The sequence below is a fragment of the Chlamydotis macqueenii genome, chromosome 1 (assembly GCF_036417535.1).
Source record: "Chlamydotis macqueenii isolate bChlMac1 chromosome 1, bChlMac1.mat, whole genome shotgun sequence".
NCBI classification, from domain to species: Eukaryota; Metazoa; Chordata; class Aves; order Otidiformes; family Otididae; genus Chlamydotis; species Chlamydotis macqueenii.
Window position 1 is genome coordinate 151,453,801 of NC_141556.1, and position 25,576 is coordinate 151,479,376.

Below are 25,576 nucleotides of genomic sequence, written 5' to 3' on the forward strand. Positions count from 1 at the left end.
CTGAGGCCACCGCCCGCCTCCTTTATAGGGCGCGCGAGAGCGACCGCTTCCGCGCGGCCACCGCCAAGCTCAGCTGACGGCCACCCACGAACGTGCAGCACGCCCTGGCGCACGAGGTTTATCGCTGACGCGCGCCCTCGGCCCCGCCCATTGCCCTTTCCCATTGGCTACAGGCGCAAAGCCACGCCTCCCGGTGCGCCGCTGTGGGTGGAGGAGGGGCGCGGCACGGCACCAGAGGTTGCGGTTGCGGAGGTAGCGGCGGGAGCGCGTCACGTGAGCCGCCGCGTCTTTCCCACTGCCTCTCGGGCGTGGGGCGCGTGCGCGCGCCGCTTGGCGGCCGTGCCTTGCCGGGTACCGGAAGTGCGGCGGAAATTACCGGAAGTGCCGCGGACTGCCGGAAGTGCCGCGCCGTGGCTTGAGGGTGGGCTCACGATGGGGCCTGGGCTGTCCGGGGGTGAGGGGCGGAGGGGCCGCCGAGGGGCACGGTGGGGGTGCGGGGGAGGCGCGGGCGGGAGTCCCTGCGCGCAGCGGCGCCCCGCCGCCGTGCTCCTGCCCCGTCTGACGTCCACGCCCGCCCGTGTCGGTGCCCGCGGGCTCCCAGGGCGCTCCACCCGCCTCGGGGCCTTTGCTCCAGGGTTTCTCCTCCGCACGGAGTTTCCCCCGGGCGGGCGGCTTGGTGTTTGTGCTCGGCCCTGCTTCCGCCGCGGCTGCATCCCCGCACCCCGGGCCCACCGGCCGGAGGGGGGATAAAGTCATCCCGCCTTTCCTCAGAGGGAGGAGGGGATGCGTGGGGGATACTGTCGCTTTGCTGTTCTCTTAAACGCCTGTTCGTTTTGCAGAATGTGATCCAACCGCGTTTTCTTTGGGACTCTTGCCTCTTCTACTTATGTTTTAATGGCACACATCACCATAAATCAGTATTTGCAGCAAGTAAGCAAGTTTTTTTTTTTTTAATTTGTGGGCACTGTTAATGTACATGGCTGTATTTTTCTTTGGTGTAAACATGTTACCTCGTTTAAGAAATAAATCAACCTAGAATGTGTGATGTGGTAAAGAAATATACTTTTTCAAGTCTCTATTGACTGAGGCTGTTCACTGTGGAGAAGAGAAGGCTCTGGGGAGACCTTATAGCCACCTTCCAGTACCTAAAAGGGAGTTTATAAGAAAGATGGGGAGAAACTTTTTTGCAGGGCTTGTTGTGATAGGACAAGGGGTAATGATTTTAAAATAGAGGAAGCTAGATTCAGACTGGTAATAAGGAAAAAACTTTTACAGTGATGGTGGTGGAACACTGGAACAGGTTGCCCAGAGAGGTGCTGGATGCCCCATCCCTGGAAACGTTCAAGGCCAGGTTGGATGGGGCTCTGAGCAACCTGATCTGGTTGGAGATGTCCCTGCTTCCTGCAGGGGGGTTGGACTGGATGACCTTTAACCAACCCTAACTATTTTATTCTGTGACCCTTCCAACCCTAACTATTGTATGATTCTGTGAACTATCCTGGCTGTGTGCCAAGGATGTATTCCTGTAATTTTTAAAAACTACAATGGGTAGTGAAGTAATTTATCCATAAGAACTATGGGATTGTGTGTGCGTGCAGTAACAAATGCAGCTCAGGGATTCAAGAAATGCAGAGATTTTAAAAGTACAGAAAAGCAGAGACACAGTGTGTATGGCGTGAAGGATGGAGGGACAGGAGCCGGGTCACAAGGATACCAGCTGGGCTGAACTTTCAGTATCAAGCTTTTAGTGTGACCACTCTTACTGTTTGTTTCCTAACCATCATATTTTCATCGTTGTTATCTTACTTGCTTCAGTCAAGATCAATCAAGTCAATTGAGAGAAGGGTACAAAAAGAGAATAATTGTTTGGGCTTTAGTCTCAAAAATGGAGCGGCTGAGATCTGTCAGGACAGTGATCTGCTCTGAAAAGCCGGTATCTTCTCCAGTTGACAGTCTGTTTAACATTTAATAACAAAAACTACTTCAAAAATACAAAATTACCTCTCCTTGACTTGAAAAAAACCACCAACCTTTGAAGAGTTTAAGCAGTTAATTTTCCCTCTTTTGCTAAAATAGCCCTTGCTATTTTACTCTCTATTTTTTCCCATTTGGTATGAGCTTTCCATACAGCAAAAAGATTATTTTTTTTCCCCCTATCAGGACACAAAAATATGACAAACAAAGCACAAGCAGTGGGAAAGGAACTTTTTAAATGTAATATCTAAAACTACTTCTACAACTGAAGAAATTTCCTGCTTGATGTCACAATAAGCTGCTCAGACAGACTCTTTTTTGCAAGCAGTTATCTGTAGCAGGAAGCAGAATTAAACGTTCTCCCCCAGGATATAACATTTACAGTCATGCCAGGTTTCGGAAGTATTCTATGCAGATGCTAGTCTAGTATCAGATGTTGCCTTTGGAATGATAGCGACGTGTTTAATCTCGTTTAATCTACCTGTCTTCATTTTTAAGCGTTGCTCAAAGATTGCTTATACTTTCACATATATGTTTGGTACCCATAAGTCCAACTGGAATTTTAAAAAGCTTAACCAAATCTGGCTCACAACTGCTGTTTTACAATGTTAAACCCATGTAAGTTGTCTGGGGATTCTCTGGTTTGCTTTTATCTTACAAATAAGGAAAAAAACACAATAGTGTTCACCCTACCTTCTCCTTGATACTTTTTTAAAAAACAGGTGTACTGAGACTACAATATTGATTCATTCAGTTTTAAACCTTGAAAAAAATCACATTTGGGTTGATATTGATGTGGATTAACAGAGGTAACGAGAAAGTGGCTTCTGTAGTCGTGTAAATAAGTTGGATGGCTGTGACTGGATGTTATTCTGTAAGGTGGCTGTTTTTATTTGGTAGGTGCAAGAAGCCATTGACAGTAGAGATGGACAATTTTGTGCAGAATTGGTATCATTTAAACATCCACATGTTGCAAACCCAAGGCTGCAGGTGAGAATCTGTTTTTGGCCTTTCTTTTGTTTTGCTTTCAGTTTTCCTAGCTCTCTATATGGATTATTTTCAATTGGAGATAAACCTCAGGAATCTGTTTCACAGGCCAGAGCAAGATTCCCTTGTAGGTCTGTTTCCCTTTTCTTCTTACAAGGATATAATGTATTTCCTGTTTTTTTTTTCCTGGGTGGCTTTTTGTGTTCCACTTCAAATTGTTTTCTGGGAAGTCCCTCCTGGCCAGGTTTACATTAGTTAGTAACAAGGCACAGTGGAAGTAACTATAAAGGGACAACCAGTGGGTAGCAAGGCTCCAGTGTTTGTGCTCTGTGCATTTTGGGTGCTTTTATTTAAGGCTAGCTCTAATCAGGTTCTAAAGACAGAATGCACACTGGCAATTCATTACACTGGATGTGGTTATTAATATAACTTAAAGTTCTGATGGATGGCAAAGGCACATATGCATAAAATTACCGTGACAAAATATCCATATGATGTTCTGTTTCTGGTGTGTTGGATGTTCCTTTATTGTTTTGTTGATTTATTCTATACTTAGCTTCCATCTCCAGAGGAGAAGTGTCAGCAAGTTTTGGAACCACCATATGATGAAATGTTTGCAGCCCACTTGAGGTAAAGATGGACCAGGAACGTAAAGTCAGTTGTGAGGCATCCAGCAGGGATGGGGAAAGATATCCTTAAGTTTACTTAGTTATTTTAAAGGGCTTACATCTAAGAACTTGATATTCATTACTCTTATAAATAATGCTAGAACTGCAGGAAATAAAGACGACCTCTTTCATCTCCGTATAAAGTTTGCCTTATGTACCTGGCAGTCATGTGCATACAGCCATTGACACAGCTTTGGTTTTGATGCTTGCTGTTTCCTTTGCTCTGTGTTTAATAGCGACACAAGAATTTAGAGTGAAATAAATATTTTTAAAGGGGAATTATAGTCTTAAAAGTACTCCTAAGACAGCTTCAGGACCTAAGTAATTCTGTGAGTCTTTTATTTTTAAAAAATCTGCATTAACACAGTCTTTAGTTCGCTTTCAACATCTTGGAATTTTTTAAATCTATGCTAATCTTGGTGGCAGTTTCAGTAAGCATTAGCATATTACAGTTGGTACTGTACACATTATACAAACAAATCCCGATTCTTCTCTCGGATCAGCTTTCTACAGTTAAGCTTAGTGCTGTGTTAAAATACTTGTTCCATTTTGTTAGGAACATTTCTAATCGTATTTCTCTTTTAAATAAACTGTAAAGCTCTATGTCTGTTAAAAGACAAAGGAAATACTTGTCTTATGTATATGATATTTTCCTTTGACAGGTGTACTTACGCTGTTGGAAACCATGACTTTATAGAAGCATATAAATGCCAAACAGTTATCGTCCAATATCCTTTTCCATAAATCTTGTCTGTTGTTTTTGGATTAACTATATGTCTTCTTGTAGAATAACTTATCTTTACCCCTTTAAAAATTTACTAGAATGTGGTCTGCTTCCAAATACACTTCAGCTATTTAGGTTCTTAAGCAAGGAAATACAAATAGATTTTTCTTTCAGCTTTCTGTAGGACTAAGAAGGAATCTGTCACTTGGCTGTAAAATAGAAAATTAATTTCTTAGAGAGTATGGGAGACCCTCAGATCGTTAATATACATCCCAGTTTGTACTTGGCTGGAGGGAAAGATACTGATAAAGCAAGCTGCTATCTTATCTCTCAGTTACCAATGTTTCTTCACAGCTGCTGCCACGCCAAGGAGTGTGTGGCCATGCTTGTGTTCTTCCCTACTGTGTCTTTGCATCTTGATTCCTCATCTACTTGCTCCTTCGTTGGTTTCTGCCCCTTTATGTAGTGATATGTGGTACCATACAACTGCAGGTTTTTATATCTGTGCTTTATTTAATAGCATTTTAAGTTCTCCTAAATGCAGTACATCTTTCCTGCGAGCATTTCAGGCACATAAAGAGGAAAACTGGTGAGTACATCACAGAGAGCTGCTAGCATCTTTCACTATCATAATACCATAGTAGTCAAACTAAAATTATGCCTACAGTTTTTATTTATCCCCAGCAATACTTAAATGCAGTCCATTTTTTTTTTTGCTGCCTGTTTGGGTTTTTTGATCCAAAAATATGAAAACTAAACATTTAAGCTTAATTATGTAGCATGGTCCATGAGTAAATATGTGAAGAATTTGGTCAAGGTGAGAAGGTATTTTATTAAAGCCACTGTAAAATATGTTTCTGAATGCATTCTTCCTCCAGCGTAGGATTTCTGAAATGCTGAGATCTTGAAGATCTTTCCTTTTAAAAAATGTATTGATCTTTAAATAAAGATTAATATATACTTTTCTACTTCTATGACCAACTAGCAAAAAAAAATAATGCTTGTGTCTCATGTCTTACTTATTGCATAATTTGCACACACTAAGTCTACTATGTTTGTTTTACTTTTCCAGGGCTTTACCTATTATGTATGCTGTAGCCCTCGATCTTCGAATTTTTGCTAATAATGTAAGTAGACCTGATTAACAGCCTCATTACTTTTATCTGTTAGGAGTTCCCATGGTGGAAATATTTTAGACTTTATTACATAGCCTAGTTTTGCTTGGTACTGTTTCACTTCTTGTTTAGGATTTTGTTGACATACTAAATGCATCCAGTCCTTTAGAAAAACTAAGTTGCTGAGTCTGCCCACCTCCCATTTGCAACTTGAGAAGTTCTGAGGACCTGCACACAACTCACAGCTGTTGCTTAGAGTATATGGAGTGATTAAGTACTGTCTTTATAGAGCAGCATGGTGGCACAGCTCACTATTTCCATGTGTTATCCTTGGGATTTAGTGGAGTGTTTATAAGAGTGGAGATATTCCAGACAACAGAGCAATCTAACCGCTTACCACATCTGAAAAGGGAAGTTTCTGCCTTTCTCCTCTTCCAGTTGTGCATACTGCTTTTGATGCTCATTGGAGCTCTTGCTGAGCCCATACAACTGCTGACAAGCAGAAAACAAAACAAAACATATTTACATTATTTTTCTCAGGCTCGTGAATTGAAGTAGCTTGTGTAGGGATCTAATGAGAAGTGCTAGGCCAAGGAAAGTGGCAGGGTCTTGCTTCTTAGTCACTTTACGTGAAGAGATGAAGCTAGAGTTCAAGTTAGGTTAGAGTTTGACAATATCCAGTATTTTCAGTGTTTGTCCTCAGCACTTCATTATGCCCACCCACCCACAAAACAACTCTTTTGGCATGCTTGCACGGAGAATGTATTTTGTCTGTGTGTGCCTGCTCTGTAACTAATCTTGATTCTCACTCTGAATGGGGCAAATTTGTATATTTGAGATGCATGAGAAAGGGGAAAGCAGGATCAGTTGTGTTGGAAGCTTTTGAACTCTGTGTTCTAACCTTCATATGTTCAAAGGATGTGGATACAGAGAAGACTTCTGCAGCAAAGGATGCTTTTCCATTTATTTTTCCTTAAGTTTCAGCTAGTGAGAATGAAAGCATTATAACAGAACTTTTTAGAAAGCACATTGTAACTATCTACTTGCTATTTCTTCCCCCACTCTCCTTTGTTGTTTAAGTTCTGCATTAATCCCATGTGTTGGCAACTGATTTTTTTTTCTCTTATTGCTATAACATGTGTTTTCCATTTCTGAAAATCCCAGGTCCTGACGGTGTGTGTTACTACTAGAATATGTTGAGTATAGTTTAGGAATAAGATCTAGCCCTTGTGACTGTGGAGAGAAGCTTAATTACAAGTTCTAAAACCCAAACTCCATAACTGAGGAAACATTTTAGTTTGCTTTTGTTCAAAAGGTGGTTTTTTTTTTGCCAGACTCTTGGTCTTTGAAAACTTGAGTTGAAGTGTTAATGCTATCAGATGCTGCGATGATCCTGAATTTAGATTTCTGAGAGTTGCATTAAGCTTAGCAATGCTGAAGGTAATAGCAGCCAGTGCTGTTTTCAAAGGACTGTCCTCCTAGGCATTAGGTTTGGTATATGTTTAGGAGCCTCTCTGAGTGTTTTCTTTTATTCTGTGAGCTTGACTACCTTCTGGATTTGGAGGGTAGCAGGCATGACAAGTATATTGCTGTAAGACTTTATAAAATGCCATATTAAGGAACTAAACTGTTTGCAACCCAGTGAACCAGCATGTAGAATTAGAAATTGTTTCTTGCTGTGTAATGATAGGCAGATCAACAGCTGGTGAAGAAAGGGAAAAGCAAAGTTGGCGACATGTTGGAAAAAGCAGCAGAACTGCTGATGAGCTGTTTTCGAGTCTGTGCCAGTGACACGTAAGTGGAAGATCCTCTGTAGAACTCACACTATTGCATTGTTAAGAACTTAATGAACTTTACATAAGATTTTTCCACTTACTAAGACCATATCTGGGTAAGAACAAACACTTCTGAGGCTCATTTCCTCTCATTTATAGCCTGTTCTCTCTTGACTATTAACTACAGCTGGAGAGGCCTCCCTTTAGGTTTAACATTCCTAGCAGATGTTGTTGGGAGGGACTTGTCTCGGTCTCTCAGGAAAGATCATTAACACTTTTGTGCCCTGTTCAGTTGTGAAGTTTGCTTCATTATGATTAGATGGTAAAGAGATGACTCTCTGGTTTCCAGTCTTAGCAATTCGAACACTTCTGAAGTGGGTAAAATGATTTTTTTTTTTTTTTCCTACCTTTCTTTCACCTTGAATATTATAAGCAACTGCTACGCTAGTGTGTGTGTTACCTGCAGACTGGAGTGAGGACCCTGATGCAGATGAATAATATTTTGCATGAGATCTTTTCATTATGTTGAGAAGAAATGTAGTAGATCTGTTTAAAATTGAAAAGGGAAACACATGTTCTGTTTTGACAGTGCTGTTATGATTTAGCAAACAAGGAGTTTGGCCTTGACTTCTATTTTCAGACACCTATTTTTACCCTAAAAAATCCATAAAATATCTATAGAAAGAATTTACTATAAGGACAAAGTCATTATTTTCTTACAATGTTCAGTACTAGTAGTTTTGGTTTGTTTTGTTTTCTTACAACAGTCGAGCAGGCATTGAAGATTCCAAAAAGTGGGGCATGTTGTTTCTCGTGAATCAACTGTTTAAAATTTATTTTAAGGTAGGTTTCAAGTGTAGTAAGCTGTCTTTTGTATGTCATATTCTAAGTTAAGCCCACCCTTTTTTATATGATACTATGTATCTACACTCTCTCAGTAAAACACAGTATTTTTTTTTAACAGATCAACAAGCTCCATCTATGTAAGCCCTTAATTAGAGCAATTGACAGCTCAAATCTGAAGGATGAGTATAGTATGGCACAGCGAGTTACATACAGATACTATGTTGGACGCAAAGCCATGTTTGACAGTGACTTTAAGCAAGGTACTGTGTGACAGTAAGACAGATTTAAAGTCTTGCTGCTTGGTGTGAAATCTGGCTGATGGTGTGTGTGTATGTGACTCAAAATGTGTGTAAAAGGTGCAATTGTGTTTGCATTGATCAAAGGAAAAGTAGTGCTGAAAGATCCAAGGCCCACAGGCTGAGTCAGATCAGAGATGAGATTACATGACACTTCTAATTGTAGTGTATGCCCAGTTTTAAAATACTTGTGTCAGTGAAATTCTGTGTAATCTTATCCATTGTGTGCATGCATAATAAAATGTATGAGCATCAAAAAAAAATAGGTTTGTAAAAGGTTTCACAAAGCAGGCTTTGCTACTGACTTTGTCCTCTTCAAGTTGCTGTATGCTGTGTAGGAAATCTTCACCAAACTATACTATAGAATTAGTTTCTCAGTGCATTGATTTTGAAGATGTAGAAACTGCATTTCTGAGATTTCTTATTCACTAATAGAAGTGCTTCTAAAGCTAAGGTATGCAGCTGTTATTGCTAACCTAAGCTCCTGACCAAAACCTATTCTGGAGCCAGTTTTGTTACTCTAAACAGTGTCTTCTGCCTTTCAGGCTTGTCATTTTTCTCACTCAGTGAAAAATGATGAGAGATTTTCATCTTGTCACGCTGTGTGATCTCACTGGCACATTTCTGCTGCTCAGCAGATGTGTGCATTGCATGCAGCTTACATCCTCTGGAAGAACCTAATCTGTACATTTAGAAAATAAGAGTTCTGTTTCATCAGCCCTTCTTGAGATTCTCCCTTCCTATAATAGCAGCACAATAATATTTCTGAAATGAGCTGAAAATTCCAATATTGCTTGTAACTGTTATCTCTGACATCCAGGCCTTGACAAGTTTTCTTTGAATTTCTGAAGGAGGGCTTACTTTTCTGGTCATACTTTGTGTTTTATATGAATCTCCAATAGTTCTTACAGCATTTTTCTCAATGTATTTTGATTGGTATTATTCTTTTTAATATAATTTCAAATATCATGTGTTCAAGCTAGAGGTGGACATTGAACACAAAATTTGGGTTACAGTTTTTATCATGCAACTGACACTTATATTTGTGTCTGCAGCTGAAGAGTATCTGTCATTTGCCTTTGAGCACTGTCACCGCTCAAGCCAGAAGAACAAAAGAATGATTTTAATCTACCTGCTGCCAGTAAAAATGTTGTTGGTGAGTAGATGCTACTCTTCTAAATAATTTTTGTTTGTTTTTCCCTTACTGGAATTCAGAGGCTGTCTGTGCCTGACCCCGATAAGAGCCAGCATATGCACACTTCGTTGTGTGAGGACAGATGATGTTGAATTGTCATTTGTAGCAACACAGGAAAGGAGAAAGAGGGGAGGGGAGGAACCAAAGGAAAACCCCACCCTCCTTTCCCCCTACCTGCTTCGCACCCCTCCTAAAGTTGCAACTGGAGGTTCCTTCTGTACCAAAGACAGCTTTGAGCTCTTTGGAGCAGCACTTAACAGTGTAACTGATGTCATGTAACAGAGTGCCTGTCTGGTGATCAACTGCACAGATGGGCCAGGGAGGGTGTGGACTCACCAGTACAAACCTGTCTGCTTCTTTCAGCTGTTGAAGGGAAGGAGGATGTGCAAATGGATGGCTGAAGACTGTTGAGGGGGCTTTGCCACGGGAGAGAAAGGATTCCTGTCTTTGGGTTTTCTGTTTGCACCTTGTGCATTTGCCCATTTGAGGCATGTGAGAAGGGTCATGAAATAGAGCATTTTGGTTTTGAACAAATCAATGAAGACTGGTTACTCTTTGATCATTAAAAAAAATTAAGCACATCTCTGCTTCTTATTCCTGTGCTTTCCCATGTGCTGTGCTAGCACTTGTGTATCTCTGAGTGACTGGGATTATGCTAACAATTAAGTCAGTGTAATTGAGGAGACAAGAACTAGATTTTAGAGTTTCCTGTTCCTGACCCTATTACCAAAGTTACCCATGGAGAATGTTGTTACCACCTGCTTCTGTGAGTTACCATCTCCCGCCTTTGCCCCAGCCTGTTTCTGACAATCCTCCCTTTTCCATTCAGTGCTCCCTTTCCAGTCCATTGCAGTGGCAGCTGGGTAAAGGGGAGCACAGTGGGTATGATAGTTGCCTTCTGTTTTTCATGTTTTAGTTATTGACTTTCTTACTAGTTGTTTTCAGATCTATCAATGGTAGGGTTGATAAAGGAAAACTAACAGTCTTCCTAAAAACTTTGTCCCAGTTCTGACTGGGTGCCTTAAGCTGGTGGGTCCGTTAGTGCCTAGAATTACTGTGGCTTTTCTGGAGCAAGTCTAGTGTACAAGAGGCACTAAAGAAACTAGATAAAGGTCATTGTTTTTACAGTTGCTTTTTTTAATCAGAGCCCAAACATTAACACTAACCTTAAACTGTACCAAAATAGCTTGGATGTTTTTTTTTTTTTTATTCCTAGCAGCTCTCAGTAAACATGCAGCTGAGTTCTGCTCTTAGCTAATCCTCCAACCAGGAGAAGAGTTACCAACAGTATAGCATGATGGTAACTAAATTTAAAGTCTGACCCAAGTCAGTGTGCAACCTGATCCCTGCTGTGCAGGGGGAGAAAAAACAATGTTTCTTTTTGATAGGATAGGTGGTTAGGTCTTACCTGATCTAGCAATAAGAATTAATTTTGTTTCTTTAAAATTAAACGTCCTCGCTTTATTTTTGGGTGGTTTTTTTGTTGGGTTTTTTTTTTTTTTTGAGAGGACATTTTTATTTCTGCACAGAGGCATAGTGAAGAAAAAATCTGGTACAGATTGAGTCAGCACTTGACAGTGCTGAAGCACTGCTTGTATTATTAGTAATGCTTGGGATTCCTGCAGTTCTTCTGTTTACAGATTAGATCGTACAGCCATGACATATAATTTGAATCTCCCTAAGCCTCATGTCACAGGATCTTGATTTTACAAGTTTGGTAACTGTTCCCCAACATCAAGAAATATGAAGACTCCCTAAACCATGATATGTAGGTAGTTATTGTGAGTTGAGCTACAAGATGTTTGGTGGGGGCAAAGGGATTGTCTTACAAACACTTTTATTCACCTCTTGTTCAGTAGGAAAAAAAAGAAGTGGTTAAACATTTATCTTTTTCTCTAACAAAATTTTTTTTTTTAGCTTACTAGATTACATTTAAAATGCATTTGACTTTACCCTGGAAAACTTGGAAACCATTTATTTTTCAGGGCCATATGCCAACAATTCAGCTCTTAAAAAAGTATGACCTTATGCAGTTTGCTGAAGTAACAAAGGCTGTGAGGTATGATGCTTGTTTTATTGTGTTGTGTGTTCAAAAAGTATTAAGTAAAAGGTGTTTCTTTGGGATGACTGAGGAAGGCAGGGGAGGGATATTCCTATGAAGTCAGACAATTTCCTTTCTCCTTTTGTGAGACCTTCTCATGTTTTCATTTCTTCATCCTGTAGTGAAGGCAACCTTCTTCTACTGAATGATGCTCTAACAAAGCATGAGACCTTCTTTATTCGATGTGGAATCTTTCTTATCCTTGAGAAGCTGAAAATCATCACGTACAGAAATCTCTTCAAGAAAGTGTAAGCATAACAAAATCTGTGCTGTAGCAAACGCAGATTTAATATGGTTTCACCTATAAATTATATGCTTCTTAATTCTCTCTCAGAGCTGAATTCCTGTTAAAGTGAATTTATTGTAGAAAGGCCATTTTTCTAAGCACCAGAATTTTTGAGTGTTTGTTTTTCCATAACAGATTTTTTTTTCCTGTTGTTTCTTTCAGATATTTACTACTCAAAACCCATCAACTATCTCTAGATGCCTTTCTGTTTGCCCTGAAATTCATGCAAGTAGATGATGTTGATATTGATGAAGTCCAGTGCATTTTAGCTAACCTTATATATATGGTATGTGCTGAACACTTGTCTGGTCCATCCAGACTTCATACAGTAAAAAATATTAGGTAGAGAGTGAAAGTTTCTTACCAAAAGCATATCAGTAATCCCAGATTTTATTGTGTAAAAAGGTTTATTCACTTGTGCCTGAAGTGAAATGTCTTTATTTGCCCTGAGGACATGCTCTAGTTCCTGCCTCTTCTGCAGGAATCGGTTAAAATTGAAGTTGAATTTTACATTACAAATCCAGTACTGACATTTCTATATATGCATAAGTACTGGTTTAAAAACACAAAAATTGTAACTGGGTCCAAAAAAGATTTGTTCTGCATTTGAAGTAGGACACTCTTGACATTCTAATATTGGAAAATATTAAAACTAGATTTCTTTCGTTTTGTTTCACATTTTGTCTTTTACTCTAAGTGGATCTCAACTACTCATGAACAGGTAAAGGCTTGAAATCAAGAGATTTCTAATAAATCAGAGGGTTTGGAGCAGCATTGCAGTGTTGGCAAGAAAAGGAACCACTTCTCTGTTTCTGAAACATTGTTTTGTGTGATCTGGGAGTAATGGAAGGTGGGATTAGGTCACTGGAAGATTTCTTTCAGTGTTATAACACTATATCTGAAAAGGAAATACTATGTCATTTAGTTTATTAGGTTTGGAATAGTGGTTAATTAAAATCCGAATTTTAAAGAGAGCAAGAGTAAATTTAGAAACACTTCTGTAGAGCTCCGTCTCTTCACGGAAACATGAGCAGACCAGTAGGGGGCCCTGGCAACAGGCTCTCAGTCTGACAGCACCGGGAGTACGCAAACACGGTTACACTTCCAACTTCCTGCTTACTCGGTGAGGTGACCCACTTGCAGAAACTGGATCCTTATAGATATTACGTACAGTAGTGCAGCGAGGAGTACACACAAGTAGCTTTGCTTGACGTAGTCTGAAGACAGCTGAGGTAATAGGCATTGTGTTACCAGCTTCCAGTACTAACGCTGTCTTTTTCTCCTTCTGCCAGGGTCTCATTAAAGGCTACATATCCCATCAGCATCAGAAGCTTGTGGTCAGTAAGCAGAACCCATTTCCTCCGCTATCAACAGTGTGTTGAGTATTGTCTTCTCCATGCAAGTGCTTTTCAGATACTCGGCTCACCCACTGGAGCTGCTCCTAATTGCCCTGAGAACATTGTAAATGACCTGGTTCGTGTCCAAGACTGGAATACTAGGAACTGTTTGTGGCTCCTTTCCCAGAATGACCAAGGCTGCCAGTGTTACAAAGTGCATTGGAATGAAATGCTAACTTTTCAATTATAGTTTCCACAGGCTTTCTAGATCATTCAAAGTATTTCATGAGGAAATAAAGCAAAGCATTCCAGAGTACTTAAAAGCTTTTATAAAGTACCTTGTGTTGCTATTTCTGCATTTACCTTTCAGAGAGAAGAAGTATCATCCTTTGTTTCTTGTGTTAATCCATTCTTCAGAGTGGAAATGATATTTTCTTTCATGGTTTCCATTTTTTTTAAGTCTCTTCAATAATCCTGCTGGTATTAAATAATCTCTTCAATCCTTCTCTAAAAACTAGAGAAATGGGTGACACCAAAAGCTTTACTGTGTCAGTGATAGTTACGGGTTCAAGTAAATGTGGGGGTTTTGTCTGTAAGGGCCCACAGATTTTTTTTTTTTTAATTCTGGTAATATTTTGTTTCATTTTTGTATGATGAACAGAAGCTTATCTAAGTAACATATCCATACTCTGTTTTATTCTGCATCTGGGGAAAACACTGCCACTGGATCCATTATTTTAAGCATTACTATCTTGGGGGTTTCGTTTGTTTGTTTGGGAGTGGCATAACGTAACTTTGTCCATGGGGTGGTAGATTTTGAGTTTTAAAATTATTTTTTAAAGGAAATAAAACTTCTTTTTTTTTTTTTTTTCCCTTCTTTGAGAGTTGGATTTTATTTTACCCACTGACTGGCGTGGACATGATTCATAAGGGAAAATACAGGTACCATGTATGAGGGGAAGCATTTTTTAGTGTGAGAGTGTCAAGTCTACATCAACATAGGCATTTAAAGGCTTGGAGTTCCCCTGGTCTTTGTAAGTTTTACTTGTATGGATGCCGAAATAAGAATATGCGTTTGCTGAATCAAACCTCAGGGCAACAAGAATTAAAAAGACTAATTTCCTTCTAGCAACATTTAAAATCCCAGAAAAACATTAACGCTTTTTGAGTTTTACGATTAACAATTCTAGGAAACTTTTTAGTAAAATAACTAAGTTTACTGCATCATGACAGTACTGTGTGTCAACAGAAGGAGGAAACACAAAGGGGCTTTTCTATATGAATTGGAGTTATAATACATATCATCGTTGCAACTTCCGTTGCTGCAGATTGTGACAGAGAGTCAAATGGGTGTACTGGCTGCATCCACATGTTTCCTTGCAGTAATTGGGAGGGGTTCGGTACTGGAGGGTTGGTTGTGTTTGTGTCTTATTTAATTTTTTGTTTAAGCCATATCATATACCTCGCGGCGTTAGTGAATAGAAATGTTTCCCAGTCAGTGTCTTCTAGCGGCCAAGATCCCAGGATACCAGTCAGAAACCAAGTGCCCTTATACTCGGTAGCCAAAAAGCTTCCTCCAGCCAGTCGTTTGTCTACAGCCTCCTGGAGGTGTCCACAGAACTGCCTGTTTGTGAGGCTTACGTTGAGTATTTGTTTGCAGTCCTCAGCAGGAAGGTATGAAACTTGCAACTCCTCACCTTGAAGGTCATCACCTTCCATTCTCCAGCCACTGACTGTACCAGCCAGTTTTGGAATCAAAATGTGTTCTGCAAAGTCTCTTTCAGGGATGCATACAGGAAGCTGGTGGTTGTTGCATTCAATATGCTCTTGGAGTTGTAGTAATGCGATGTTGTTCTCACCAGTGTCTTCTTCATACCGGATGTGTATGTGTTTCTCACTAACTCGCATTATCTTCTCAGTGCTGCTTGTTCCGTTAGGCCCTGTGAAGCAATGACATTTCATTGCTCTTAGGAATGATTTGTCGAATACCTGAAAACTGGATGCAAACTGACAGCTGCCTAGTCATGCCGAGACATACATGCAGTGGAGAAACTAAAGGCACTCCTTGAAACTGCGGCAGTAAAGGTAAACAGGGAATAGTATCGTGACAGCTTTTTAATGCTGTGTAGAGGCATGCGTAATTTCAGAGAGAAGGACAAATACCTAATGAGAAGATAATTTTGGTGCATAACAAAAGCCATCTCTGAATCCACGTGGTTTAGTTTATCCCTAGGTGCTGAGCTCTGACGTGCATTTGAGAGGCAGTTGTCTCTCTGCTTGGCTAGTAACAGGGTATGGGGCAGCTGTAGTTCTAGTTCAAGATGCTTGAATGATGACAGCAGATTTGTTTCCTTTGACAATATTTTTATGCAAGAGAAATTTAGTAAGCTTTTTTAAAAATTGTCAATACTAAAGTGTGCTAAAACAAGAGAAAATGTTTGATCACCTACCAGCACCAATCCTGATTTCCAAATGGCTGTGCAGCAGTGCGCACTCTGCTGTAGTCAATACAAAATTACTTTTTAGCAGCACCCCTCCGCAGAACCCCTTCCCTTCTGAGTTGAGCAGCAGGACCTAAGAGAATGCGAAATAGACGATAGATAGCACTGTGGATGTGAGGCTGCGTGATGGGTTTCATGAATTGCTAGGAGTACCTGCCAAGGAAATCCCTCATCACGTTTCTTTCTGGTTTCACTTATCAGATTATCACTGTCTTGAAGTCTGCCACATGCACATTGATCTAGCAAATGAATTGGAAAAAAAAAAAAAAATCAAAACCTCGTGCTGTATCATTCCAAGACAACTACTACTTGCAAATATCCTACTGCTTCCACCGTGACTTTGGGGTTTTGTTTTTGCACCAAGGAAAAGGAGAAGGACAATTTCTCGGCTGGTGAAAACTGGAATAATTCACTTGGCATCTGTAGTCTGATAGCTTTGCGGTGGCACTGAACATTTTGGGTCATTGTGTTAGGCTTGTGGTGACCAGATTTCACTATGTCTGTAACTAATGAAATGAGACTTTCCCCTCCAGCCAGCCATCAGCACAGCTTGCTTCCTCGTCTTTGTATCCTATATCTGAATTGCACCAAATACCTGATACTCGTGGCCTGATCTGGACAACGTAAATCCTGGATTTTCCTAGCTGTTAGTCTAGGGATGTACATGTCTTTCTGTTCTGGTTCAGATGCTTTTCAAGTGGATACCTCAGTTGCCTGCATTTATCGCACTTTCTATTCACCTTGTGGTATGCTCTTGGGTCACGCAAACTGGATTCTATTCAGGTGAAGCTAAACCAGAAGACACTTTCCAGGAGCACGCGTAACGTACTCTCGGAGATAATGGCTGCTTACTGCACAGGACCAAACTAGAGGTAGTCTGAAGTAAAGCCCACCTGAAATGTGCATTGAGCGTGGACATCAAGTCTTCATCACCGGAAGCGTGGCTCTACTGCTCAACTCCTATTTGGCTGCCCTAATTGCTGACAGAGACAAGGGCCTAACTATACTACTGTGTTTTTAGTAGACCTAGTTTGTAAGGGGATGAGATTGAATGAGATACCTAGTATGAGACTGAAAAAAATGAAGAGGCCTACTGCTTCAGACTAATTAACATGGCAACAAATGTTGCCCTTCATTTATCAGACCATCAGGTGCCTGGTCTGAATCCATTGAATCTCACTTCCAAACAGACGGGTCTTCAGTGGAGTTGCTCTTTACCGAGGACCGGCATGGAAAACCTGGCCCCGTGAAGTGTAGGATGATGCAAGTCCTCTCTGCAGAGCCATGTTTAAATGTTCAGATTAAATATTGTTTCTTTTGCCACTGCTCTGGCATCTTGGGTGATGATCCCTAGATTCCCCCTTTTTCTGCCCAGTTTGGAAGGTCAGTAATATTATCATCACTTGTGTCTCCAAGCATGTTGATCACATCAGGATATCGGATGGTGGCCTGCCCGTTCCAGCACTGAGCACGTGCCTCCTGTACTTCCATGCTTGCACCTACCTAATGCAATGCACTGTTTTTTGTCCTTCCCAAGCTTGTAGCCATCAGCACAGGAACAACGGTAGGAGTCACTTCCCGGGTAGCAGAAGTGGTGGCATCCTTCTTTTGCTTGGTGGCGACACTCATTTTTAGCTAAACAGAACAAGCAGAGGAAAAGCGTTGGGAACAAACGGTTCAGCTGGAGTTTTCTTATGTAGCTTGAGTCCTCTTTACTGAGCACCTCATGTTTACTCACTCTGTGTGGAGGTGGGTAGGGACTCCGGCTTGGTAGTATTTCCCACCACAGTGTATTTCCCCTTGTCAAGCAGAAATGGGAGACAGCCAAGTCTCTGCAGCTTCCACAGACTCGTTGCAAACTGTGCTTACCCAGCACCTCCCTGCACCAGACTGTCTGCACCTGAGTTTTGGGGTGCATTAGTAGCCAAGTGTCAAATTGGGCCTTCCATATGAACCCATGGAAGGATGCCATGGGTTTTCTTTTGCTCTTTTAAATGAAGCACTAAGCGTCTGCACTGGAGGGGACTGTTGCACATAAGAAAGCAGGTATTGCTTGAGGAAGAAAAAGTCTAAAGCTTTCTGATTTTCAGCAAAAACAAACGTATAGCTCCTATTTCTCATGCTTGTGCCAAGAAAATGAGAATTAACAGCTACCAAAGATAAGCAAAAAGAAAGGGAGTATTAATCACCTTTGAAACTTGCTCAGTCAACTTTCCATAGCTGAGCAAACACTTAAGCTTCAGCACAAAATGACAGGAGGAACAGTCGTTTGATGGTGCATCTAGCTCACAGATGAAGAAGCAGCAAAAAACCCACATGAGGTGGCTCTCTAAGGCTCATGATGAACCGATCCAGCTCCTAGCACTGGTACAAGCTGTGTCATCTTCTGTGCTTCCCAAGAAGCTGGTCTGTCTCTGTCCAGTCACACCCCTTGTACAGAAAATGACCCTGCCTTGCAGCAACCGAGGCATCTCCCACCCCAGGGGACCTCCAAGCCAGCAGAAATACTGATGTAAGTGCTGGAAAGTAGAACTTACCAGATGGAAAAATGCAGGATCTGGCCCAGGGTGTTTAGTGCGCCAGAAAGCATCTGTTTTGCTTTATGCTTTTTACACTTCCACTGAAAATGGTTTGTTTTCTGGAGTCCCTCTGTCCTGAGGGACTGTCTTGTTGGCGTGTGTGGCCTCGGAGGCACTGGGGTAGCTGGGAGGCCACTGTGGCCTTGGTTCTTCAGGCACTGCAGCAGGACAAGCAGCCAGGGAATGCAGGTGGCAGTGGGCAGGGCTGCCTTTGGGGCCCACCCGTGAGAGGGACTTGCTCCAGCCCTTATGCTGCATCCCCAGAGAAGGGAGGCTCAGGGGGAAGAGGCAGCTGGTGTAACCTTGGGATGCGGTAACATTTTGGTAGACACCCCTGCTCTGCCAAAAACTGTGTGTTTTAACCTAAAAACTGATAACTGGCTGTAACGAGAGAGTTGCATATGGTTTCCTGGGGACTCCTGATGACAGGAAGAGAGAGGGCTTCTCAGAAGGCGGGCAATGCCTTACCAAAAGCACAGTTCTCTCCCTCGTAGCCCTCGGCACAGGTGCAGGTGTAGCCACGAATGCTGTCCTCGCACACGCCGTTGTGCTGACAGGGGCTCGATGAACACCTCCTGCCACCTGCAGAGATGCCGCAGGAGAGGAACAAGTCACCACCACCACCGCTGACCTGAATTACGCAGCCTTTCTCCCAGCAAGCAAGCTGCTTGGAGAACCGTTAAGAAAAGCAGTTTGGAAGGAAATGGGCTATGTCCCAACAAACTGCTCCTCAGGAGCAATTTTAGCTCCTCAGGAGTAATTTTAGACTGAGTCTCTGCTTCCAGAGGTGCTCCCACAGCCCCTGGCTGAGAGGCTAGGAAGTGCCCAGAGGCAGAGCCCGCTTTCTGGAGGATGGATGCTTTGCTTCAGGGAAAAGTACTGATTTACAGTTAATACATTTTTTTATGAATATAGTATGAGACTGGTGTTTTAGATCTTTAGAAGGGCCTTTTCTGATAGGACAAGGGGTAATGTTTTTAAAATAGAAGGAGGTAGATTCAGATTAGACATTAGGAAAAAATTTTTTACAATGAGGGTGGTGGAACACTGGAACAGGTTGCCTAGAGAGATGGTGGATGCCCCATCCCTGGAAATATTCACGGCCAGGTTGGATGGGGCTCTGAGCAACCTGATCTAGTGGGGGATGTCCCTGCTCCTTGCAGGGGGGTTGGACTAGATGACCTTTAAAGGTCCCTTCCAACCCAAACCATTCTATGATTCTATGTTAGGTTGATATGCATTGGACAAAAAAAGAGCTGTCATCAAAATTATACAGCAAACAAGGTCAAAATAGGAGGAAATCTGGCTTTTACACATCTGTACAATTATTATACAGCAGCTCAGAGGCTAGCAAGCTTAGACTTTCTAATGAACCAGACACTGAAACCAGAAGATGCCTCACTACGAGTGAAGCACTAGGCAGAGCTGCCGGTTTCCCTTTAAGCTGCCCACTGGAAACACTCCAAACCAGTTTGGAAATGTTCTCCAAATAACTGCTTACTGTAGACATAAGCGATTTGGGAGCAAGCCAGAAAAGCCTGACCTGAGACATCCTCTCCAACCTTTCTAAAATTTAAAACTTCATCAGAGAGGTTTACTTCAGTCAGCGGGCTGCCATAACTGATATTGGGGACGGAAAAGTAAAAACTCTGCCTGGTACTGGGGGAAAAAAAAACAACCAACAAACAAAAGCCAAATACAACAAAAAAACCTAACCACCATCTGTTCTGGCTGTGGGCATGTGTATCTATTAGCTTGAGTGGTATTAAAATACTGGCTTAAAGGAGTTACTACCTTCAGCCCACCCGCAGTCAGGTGCCACCAACGTACCCTGGCACTCGTTAGGGTCTCCTGGGAGGCTACAGCCTTAAGCAAGTCAGATGGTTTCGAGCCTCTGAAATGCCTGCTCAAATAGGGGTAAGGAAGTCTCAAAAAACGTCTGTGGTCAGGTGAGGTTCTGTAAGACTGGGAAAAAACTAAACCTAGTGCCTAGCTTTATTAAAGGTGGAAGGAGAAGATTCAAGGAATTACAGAGAAATCAGCACAATTTCTGTTACTGAAATGATTAAACTGTTTGTAAGCACCCAGCAAAATAAGAAGGTGATAAGTAACAACGAGTATGTGTTTTTTAAGATCAAATAATCCAAACCAATTAAATCTAATTGTATTATAAGATAAGGGACCTAGTGGGGAATCAGTGAACATCATAGAATAGAAATATCTCAGATGATGTCATTGTTAAGTGAGCTAGGAAAGCACAGACTACTATAAGGCATGCACAAAACTGTCTGGAAAATGATGTTTAAAGAGATGTTATCAATAGCTAAGCTTGTACGGTTAATAAAAGAGGGTCAGGGACAAGTGTGACCTCAGGCCAAGTGCCCTGACAGTGTACATCCACACTAGAGCGAGATGCCACTGCGTCAGCTTTGACATGAAGAGACCAAGGTGGAGCAGCATAAAGGGTGAGCCAGTCGTTAGGCCACGTGGGTGCTCAACTTTTCTCCCCGGCCCTCTTTTATTCGCAACGCAGATTTACCCACTGTACCCTGGACTATGGAAGGAAAGCAACACGCTTCCCAGAGGTCTAAAAAATGAGACTTTGGAAGGCAAGATGAAAAAATGGGGTAGTTTAGCAAGGAGGAAAAAAGCCATGGAGATGCACAGCAACACTTCAAAATGTTAGAAAAGAAATAGTGAAGAGGGAAATGTACATTGCTATTCTGTAGGGAGAAGACAGGACACAATGCCTTTTAATTACTGCAAGGAAGCCACCCCTGAGGCCAAAGCCAGTCACATGTCCTGATTGTGTCTAAGCTTGTTTGGATGGACCATTCTCCACTGGCTGCCCTTCTCTCTTCATAGACTAGAGAGGAAGCCTGCTTGGCATGCTTAGTACAAACATCTGGTGACTGAAATTAGCAGAAGTTAATCCAACCCTCACAAAAGTAATAAAAGGCCAGATATTTAGCATCATTCTTCGTAACATTTATATCACTGATGGGTTTCTTCTGTCTAATGGTTCCCTGGACTCAGTGTTTTCGTAGCTTCTGCAGAAAATTAATACTAACTGCTGACTTTGCCGCTTCCTTATCCACTGTCTAAAATGAAGATAAGAAATTAATAAAAGTTAAGTAGAAAAATAAGATAAAATCTTAGGATGAGACATGTAGAAAAGAAGAATAAAGCACCATGACCATAAGCTGGTGCCTCAGGCTCCTTTGTCAGGAAGCGTTTAGTTACACCAGCCCCTCAGCTTTCACAGATCCATGTCTCGCCTCAAAGGCTGCGAGGGATGATGCAGTGCCAGCATCCAGAGTTTGCAGACAGCCCAGTAGCTTTAACACCTACGTACCTCACTCAGCTTTAAGTGCTCGGTTTGTGTTGGTAAAGCTGTGCTGCTCTATTGTATCAGCAAAGCAGACTTTCTTAGGTCCCAGGTTTTTTTTTTTTTCAGAACAACCTTAAGTTCAGGAAAAGAAATAGCCTATTTACTGCGGTAACATCTCCCCGCCTTCAACTTCCATTCCCTTTGCACTCTTACCTGGTTTTTCCTATTTATTACCTTTTTAAACCTTTCACATTGACACTTTTCCTCCTGCTTTAACTAGAGACATGACAAATAGCGACTGGGTGTTTCTTGTAGGATAAGCTGCTAAAAACTCTCAGAAAACCAGCATCAGACTGAATCATAACGTTCACAGTGCAACACTTCTATAAAGGAGAGAAATCAAGAGGCCAGCTTACCATAGTAGGCATCCCAAAACATTTTCTGGGGGAGGAACAGAAACAAAAAGAAAGGAATTAAGATTTTACTTCTCAAATAATATAATCTTCAGTAAATATTTTGGTAAAATGAAAACATTATATGAAAGAATATATATTATGGTTTAACATTTACGCAGTTGCATGACTACAAATTCTTCCCTGCCAGCAAAATTTGAACAACATGAGATGGGAGGGGGTTTGCATCCTGCTTGTTGTATTGTTTCTTAGGAAGCTATAAAGGAAAAGGAACACTTTGCAGGCAAGAGAGAAACAGCTGGATCCTTTAGCAATATGGCTTCCTGGAAAAACTGGCTGGCCATTGTCTCTCCAGCCTGCAGTGGCCTGGGAAGTGACCCTCTCCATCCCGTCCCATCCCACTTGGCCCCCACCAGGTGCTGCTGGAGGCAGAGGGGACAGCAGAGAGCAGAGCTGCAGGTCACTACCACCAGTCACCACCTTCATGTGCCGCTGCTTTCCCCACAGGGACACTTCTCCCCCCTCTCTGTACCTCCCCTCCATCAACTTTCCCCAAAGGACCTGGACCACCTGCAGGCAGCCCGATGGCTGCTTCTCTGCTTTCCCTGCAAACACAATCTCTGCCCGGATTCCCATTAAGTGAGCCTGGTTCTATAGGTGCCGCTGCTTACTGGTGCATTGCTTCCCTCCATTCCAACACCCCCTTGCCCCTCTCTGGTCTCCAAGGGATGCTGAAGCTGTATTTCTGTGTGTGTGGTCAGGATGAGGACAACAGCCATATACTTTCACAACACAAGGCGCCAGGCACACAATTTTCAGGAGGGGACTTTAAAAGTGTCAGAGCCGACCTCTGCATTTCCAATTTGACCACTAAAGACACCTGCTTTCTACCTGCTGAGGTGCAAAGCACAAAGATTTCATATGGAGGGAAATGCAAACGACAAAGCAGGCTGCGGGGGTGAATTTGATATTAAAGGAACAAAGCAGTAATTTTTAATACGCACACAGGTGAAGAAAATACTTACAAGCATTTCATCATTTTCAAATACTTCTCTTGCTTCTTCATGCGTACATCTCTCTTCAAGGCATTCCCTTTCCAAGCTGCCTTGGAGGACCTCCTCCAAAAGTAGGGAACTGGCACGCCTCTGTCTCCTGATAACTTTGTTTGCATCATCAGCTGATATAAACACTGAAATGTTGTATGACCAAATGCTAATGTCAGTACTTAGGTTCATTTCCTTATATACTTTCACCTCTTTTTTTTTTAAAGACAAATCCTTTTGGATGATTCAGAATTTCATACACATTAAACTTACATGCCAAAAGACCCCTACTTACTTAGCCCAAACCTGACTGAGGGTTCATACATGAGGTTGTTGCACACTTTTTTTTTTTTTTTTGATGGGGTGATGCCCGACTTTCTCCAAAGCAGAGGGAATTTTAAGCCCTTCCTGGTGCATATTTATTTCCTGCACTGGACACAGAGGGCTGTTGTTGCAGTGGCACAGCCAGGGAAAGGGGAAAACCTTACCATAAGGGCAGAGGCTGTTTTGTAAGACGATATGTGGCTTTCAGAGTCATCAGCAGAAGTGAAAATGATTTGTAATAATTTGTGATGATGGATCCAAGCTGATGCTCTTCGATCTTAGTTCATAGGACTATTTTTTTTTCTTCTGAGAGGAAAAACCATGACAGGGCTGAGTTCTCAATGAAATCTCTCTTAAGGAAAATAAATGAAAACTGCCCCTCAGCAATTCTCAAATTATGAGGGCTGTATCATATCCAATCTTTTATGTGGAAGATACCATGATCTCTTTAATTTGAGTAAAGAGGAGGAGAGATCAAAGACATAAGAGTTATCAGAAACTCCTCTTTGCAGTGATACCTGCAAAAAAACTTGCCTGCCAGCTGGACGGCTGGTGCCGTGCTGGAGCCTGTTGCCGTTGACATTAAGCAGTACGTGGCTGTGTCTGCTGGTGTGCATCCATTCAGTTCTCCTGTGCTTGGAAAGTAAACCCACTGGGGCAGGGACTGTTTTGTTTTGGGGTTTTTTTTTATATTTTATACAGTGTTTGGCGGCTCAGCACAAAGACTGGAATAATCAATACTATTAGAAGTGGAAAAAGCGACGGCAATAACAAAAGTGTTCTGAAACTGCATAGAAATCCCTAGCTATGCATTTGAAAACTTGAAGTATATCCAGCAAGCAACAGGCTTCCATGTGACATTAAAAAAAAAATGTTTGTGTTTTGCAATTTAAAAAGTTATCTGACACCCTGGTGTGCATTTCTGCTGTGTTTCTGATGCATCTAGCATATCTGGCACGGCGCTTCTGCTCCTGCCAGGGCCATTTTGACCTTCTTAAGTGATCACTGCCTTTTTCTTCCTTGGCCAGCTCCTCCTTAATATTGACAAACCATGGAGGATTAATAAAGAAACATAAGTTTTTTCAAGCTATAACAAGTATGCATCTCAGCCTCTTTCACAGGACTGATTGTTGTTTCAGTAGCAATTAGAAATATGAAACAAAATCCTTTTAAATATCTGGGGCACCCTTTAGGAGTGGTAAGAAAAGACAAAATATCACCCTAGTGTAAATGATGGTAATTCAAAATTACATTGTCTTAGTAAGCTGCTGCAGTTTTCACTTAGCTATATGAAATAAACAGGAGAAACGTAAGGAAACTAAGGAACTGACAGTTTTCCGTGGTGTCAGCCTGTGCTATAAAGTAAACACGATACAAGGTACAAAATCACTGGTGTGTTTAGAGGAGCAACAGCACAAATCTGAATTAAAGCTGCAACAAAACAAAGGCCATACCTGTCTGCTCTGTCTGAAGGAGAAGGGCAGAGAGAAGGAACAATATTGTCCAAGAGCACCTTGCCATTGCCACCCTTCGAGCCTAATGGCCGCCTGCCTGCATTCCTGCAGCTCTCGAGGTAAATGGCTCCACCAGAGGTGCTGAAGTTTAAAGTCCAGCTGCTCAGGAGAAAACAAAACCTCTAAGCCTGGCCTCAGTGTCAACACATGAAAAAAAAAAAACAAACCCAAACAAACCTCAAAAAACAACCTGCATGGTGGTGCAACAGTGCCCCTTCTCTCGGTGCTCTGGCTGGAGGTAGAGCGGGTTGGCCACCCCCGCTCCGAGATTCGGGTACTCCTCCCACCTCCCAGCCTTCGCTTACTGGAATGTGAAACGGGAAGAGATGAACAGTACGAACATTTCTTTGTACCATATCAAAGCACAAGCTGGGTGATGACTACAGGGCTCAATTTTATGACGCGGCTCTTCCATACGCTGTTCCCACAAAAACATTTGCCAAGGCTCAGCCGCACTGGTCAAATCCTGCTGGCTTTTGGAGCAACCGAGCATGGAATCTCCACCATAGGGATTCATCTGAATGGATAAGGCCTTTTACTTTTTGGCTGGGAAACTCTTTCTGACTT

General features: G+C 41.9%; 2 protein-coding genes across 3 annotated transcripts; one reads left to right on the plus strand and one right to left on the minus strand.

Annotated features, from left to right (window-relative positions):
* Positions 1 to 298: 298 nt before the first annotated feature.
* On the plus strand, positions 299 to 14,154 carry PCID2 (PCI domain containing 2). Of its 2 annotated transcripts, XM_086770224.1 has the most exons (15): positions 299 to 421; positions 840 to 930; positions 2,875 to 2,964; positions 3,518 to 3,591; positions 4,292 to 4,357; positions 4,901 to 4,942; positions 5,426 to 5,480; positions 7,159 to 7,262; positions 8,011 to 8,086; positions 8,208 to 8,349; positions 9,441 to 9,541; positions 11,566 to 11,639; positions 11,804 to 11,929; positions 12,130 to 12,253; positions 13,260 to 14,154. In XM_086770224.1, exons 2-15 carry the CDS (start codon positions 895 to 897, stop codon positions 13,347 to 13,349), a joined length of 1,200 nt encoding a protein of 399 aa, XP_086626350.1. In that variant the 5' UTR covers positions 299 to 421; positions 840 to 894; the 3' UTR covers positions 13,350 to 14,154. The 2 variants fall into 2 exon arrangements, with proteins under 2 accessions (XP_086626350.1, XP_086626359.1); XM_086770233.1 differs by lacking the exons at positions 299 to 421; positions 3,518 to 3,591; positions 4,292 to 4,357; positions 4,901 to 4,942 and having other exon boundaries at positions 842 to 930; positions 13,260 to 14,147.
* Positions 14,155 to 14,719: 565 nt separating this feature from the next.
* Positions 14,720 to 25,087, minus strand: PROZ (protein Z, vitamin K dependent plasma glycoprotein). Its single transcript, XM_010125149.2, has 8 exons — positions 24,950 to 25,087; positions 23,154 to 23,317; positions 22,132 to 22,156; positions 18,853 to 18,966; positions 17,309 to 17,440; positions 15,959 to 16,044; positions 15,755 to 15,878; positions 14,720 to 15,244 (listed from the first exon to the last, which is right to left on the minus strand). The coding sequence occupies exons 1-8, from the start codon at positions 25,014 to 25,016 to the stop codon at positions 14,733 to 14,735; spliced, it is 1,224 nt and encodes a 407-aa protein (XP_010123451.2). The 5' UTR covers positions 25,017 to 25,087; the 3' UTR covers positions 14,720 to 14,732.
* Positions 25,088 to 25,576: the final 489 nt, after the last annotated feature.

What these genes read in the sequence shown, in the direction of transcription:
- PROZ (XM_010125149.2), bottom strand. Translation starts at nt 25,016, where the DNA reads ATGGCAAGGTGCTCTTGGACAATATTGTTCCTTCTCTCTGCCCTTCTC. An exon ending in GGGAGAGAACTGTGCTTTTG is followed by an intron (nt 17,441 to 18,852) that starts GTAAGGCATTGC and finishes TGTTCTGTTTAG; the next exon opens with CTAAAAATGAGTGTCGCCAC. An exon ending in AAAACAGTGCATTGCATTAG is followed by an intron (nt 16,045 to 17,308) that starts GTAGGTGCAAGC and finishes TTCATTTGCTAG; the next exon opens with ATCAATGTGCATGTGGCAGA.
- PCID2 (XM_086770224.1), top strand. Translation starts at nt 895, where the DNA reads ATGGCACACATCACCATAAATCAGTATTTGCAGCAA. An exon ending in AGAAATCTCTTCAAGAAAGT is followed by an intron (nt 11,930 to 12,129) that starts GTAAGCATAACA and finishes TGTTTCTTTCAG; the next exon opens with ATATTTACTACTCAAAACCC. An exon ending in TAGCTAACCTTATATATATG is followed by an intron (nt 12,254 to 13,259) that starts GTATGTGCTGAA and finishes TCCTTCTGCCAG; the next exon opens with GGTCTCATTAAAGGCTACAT.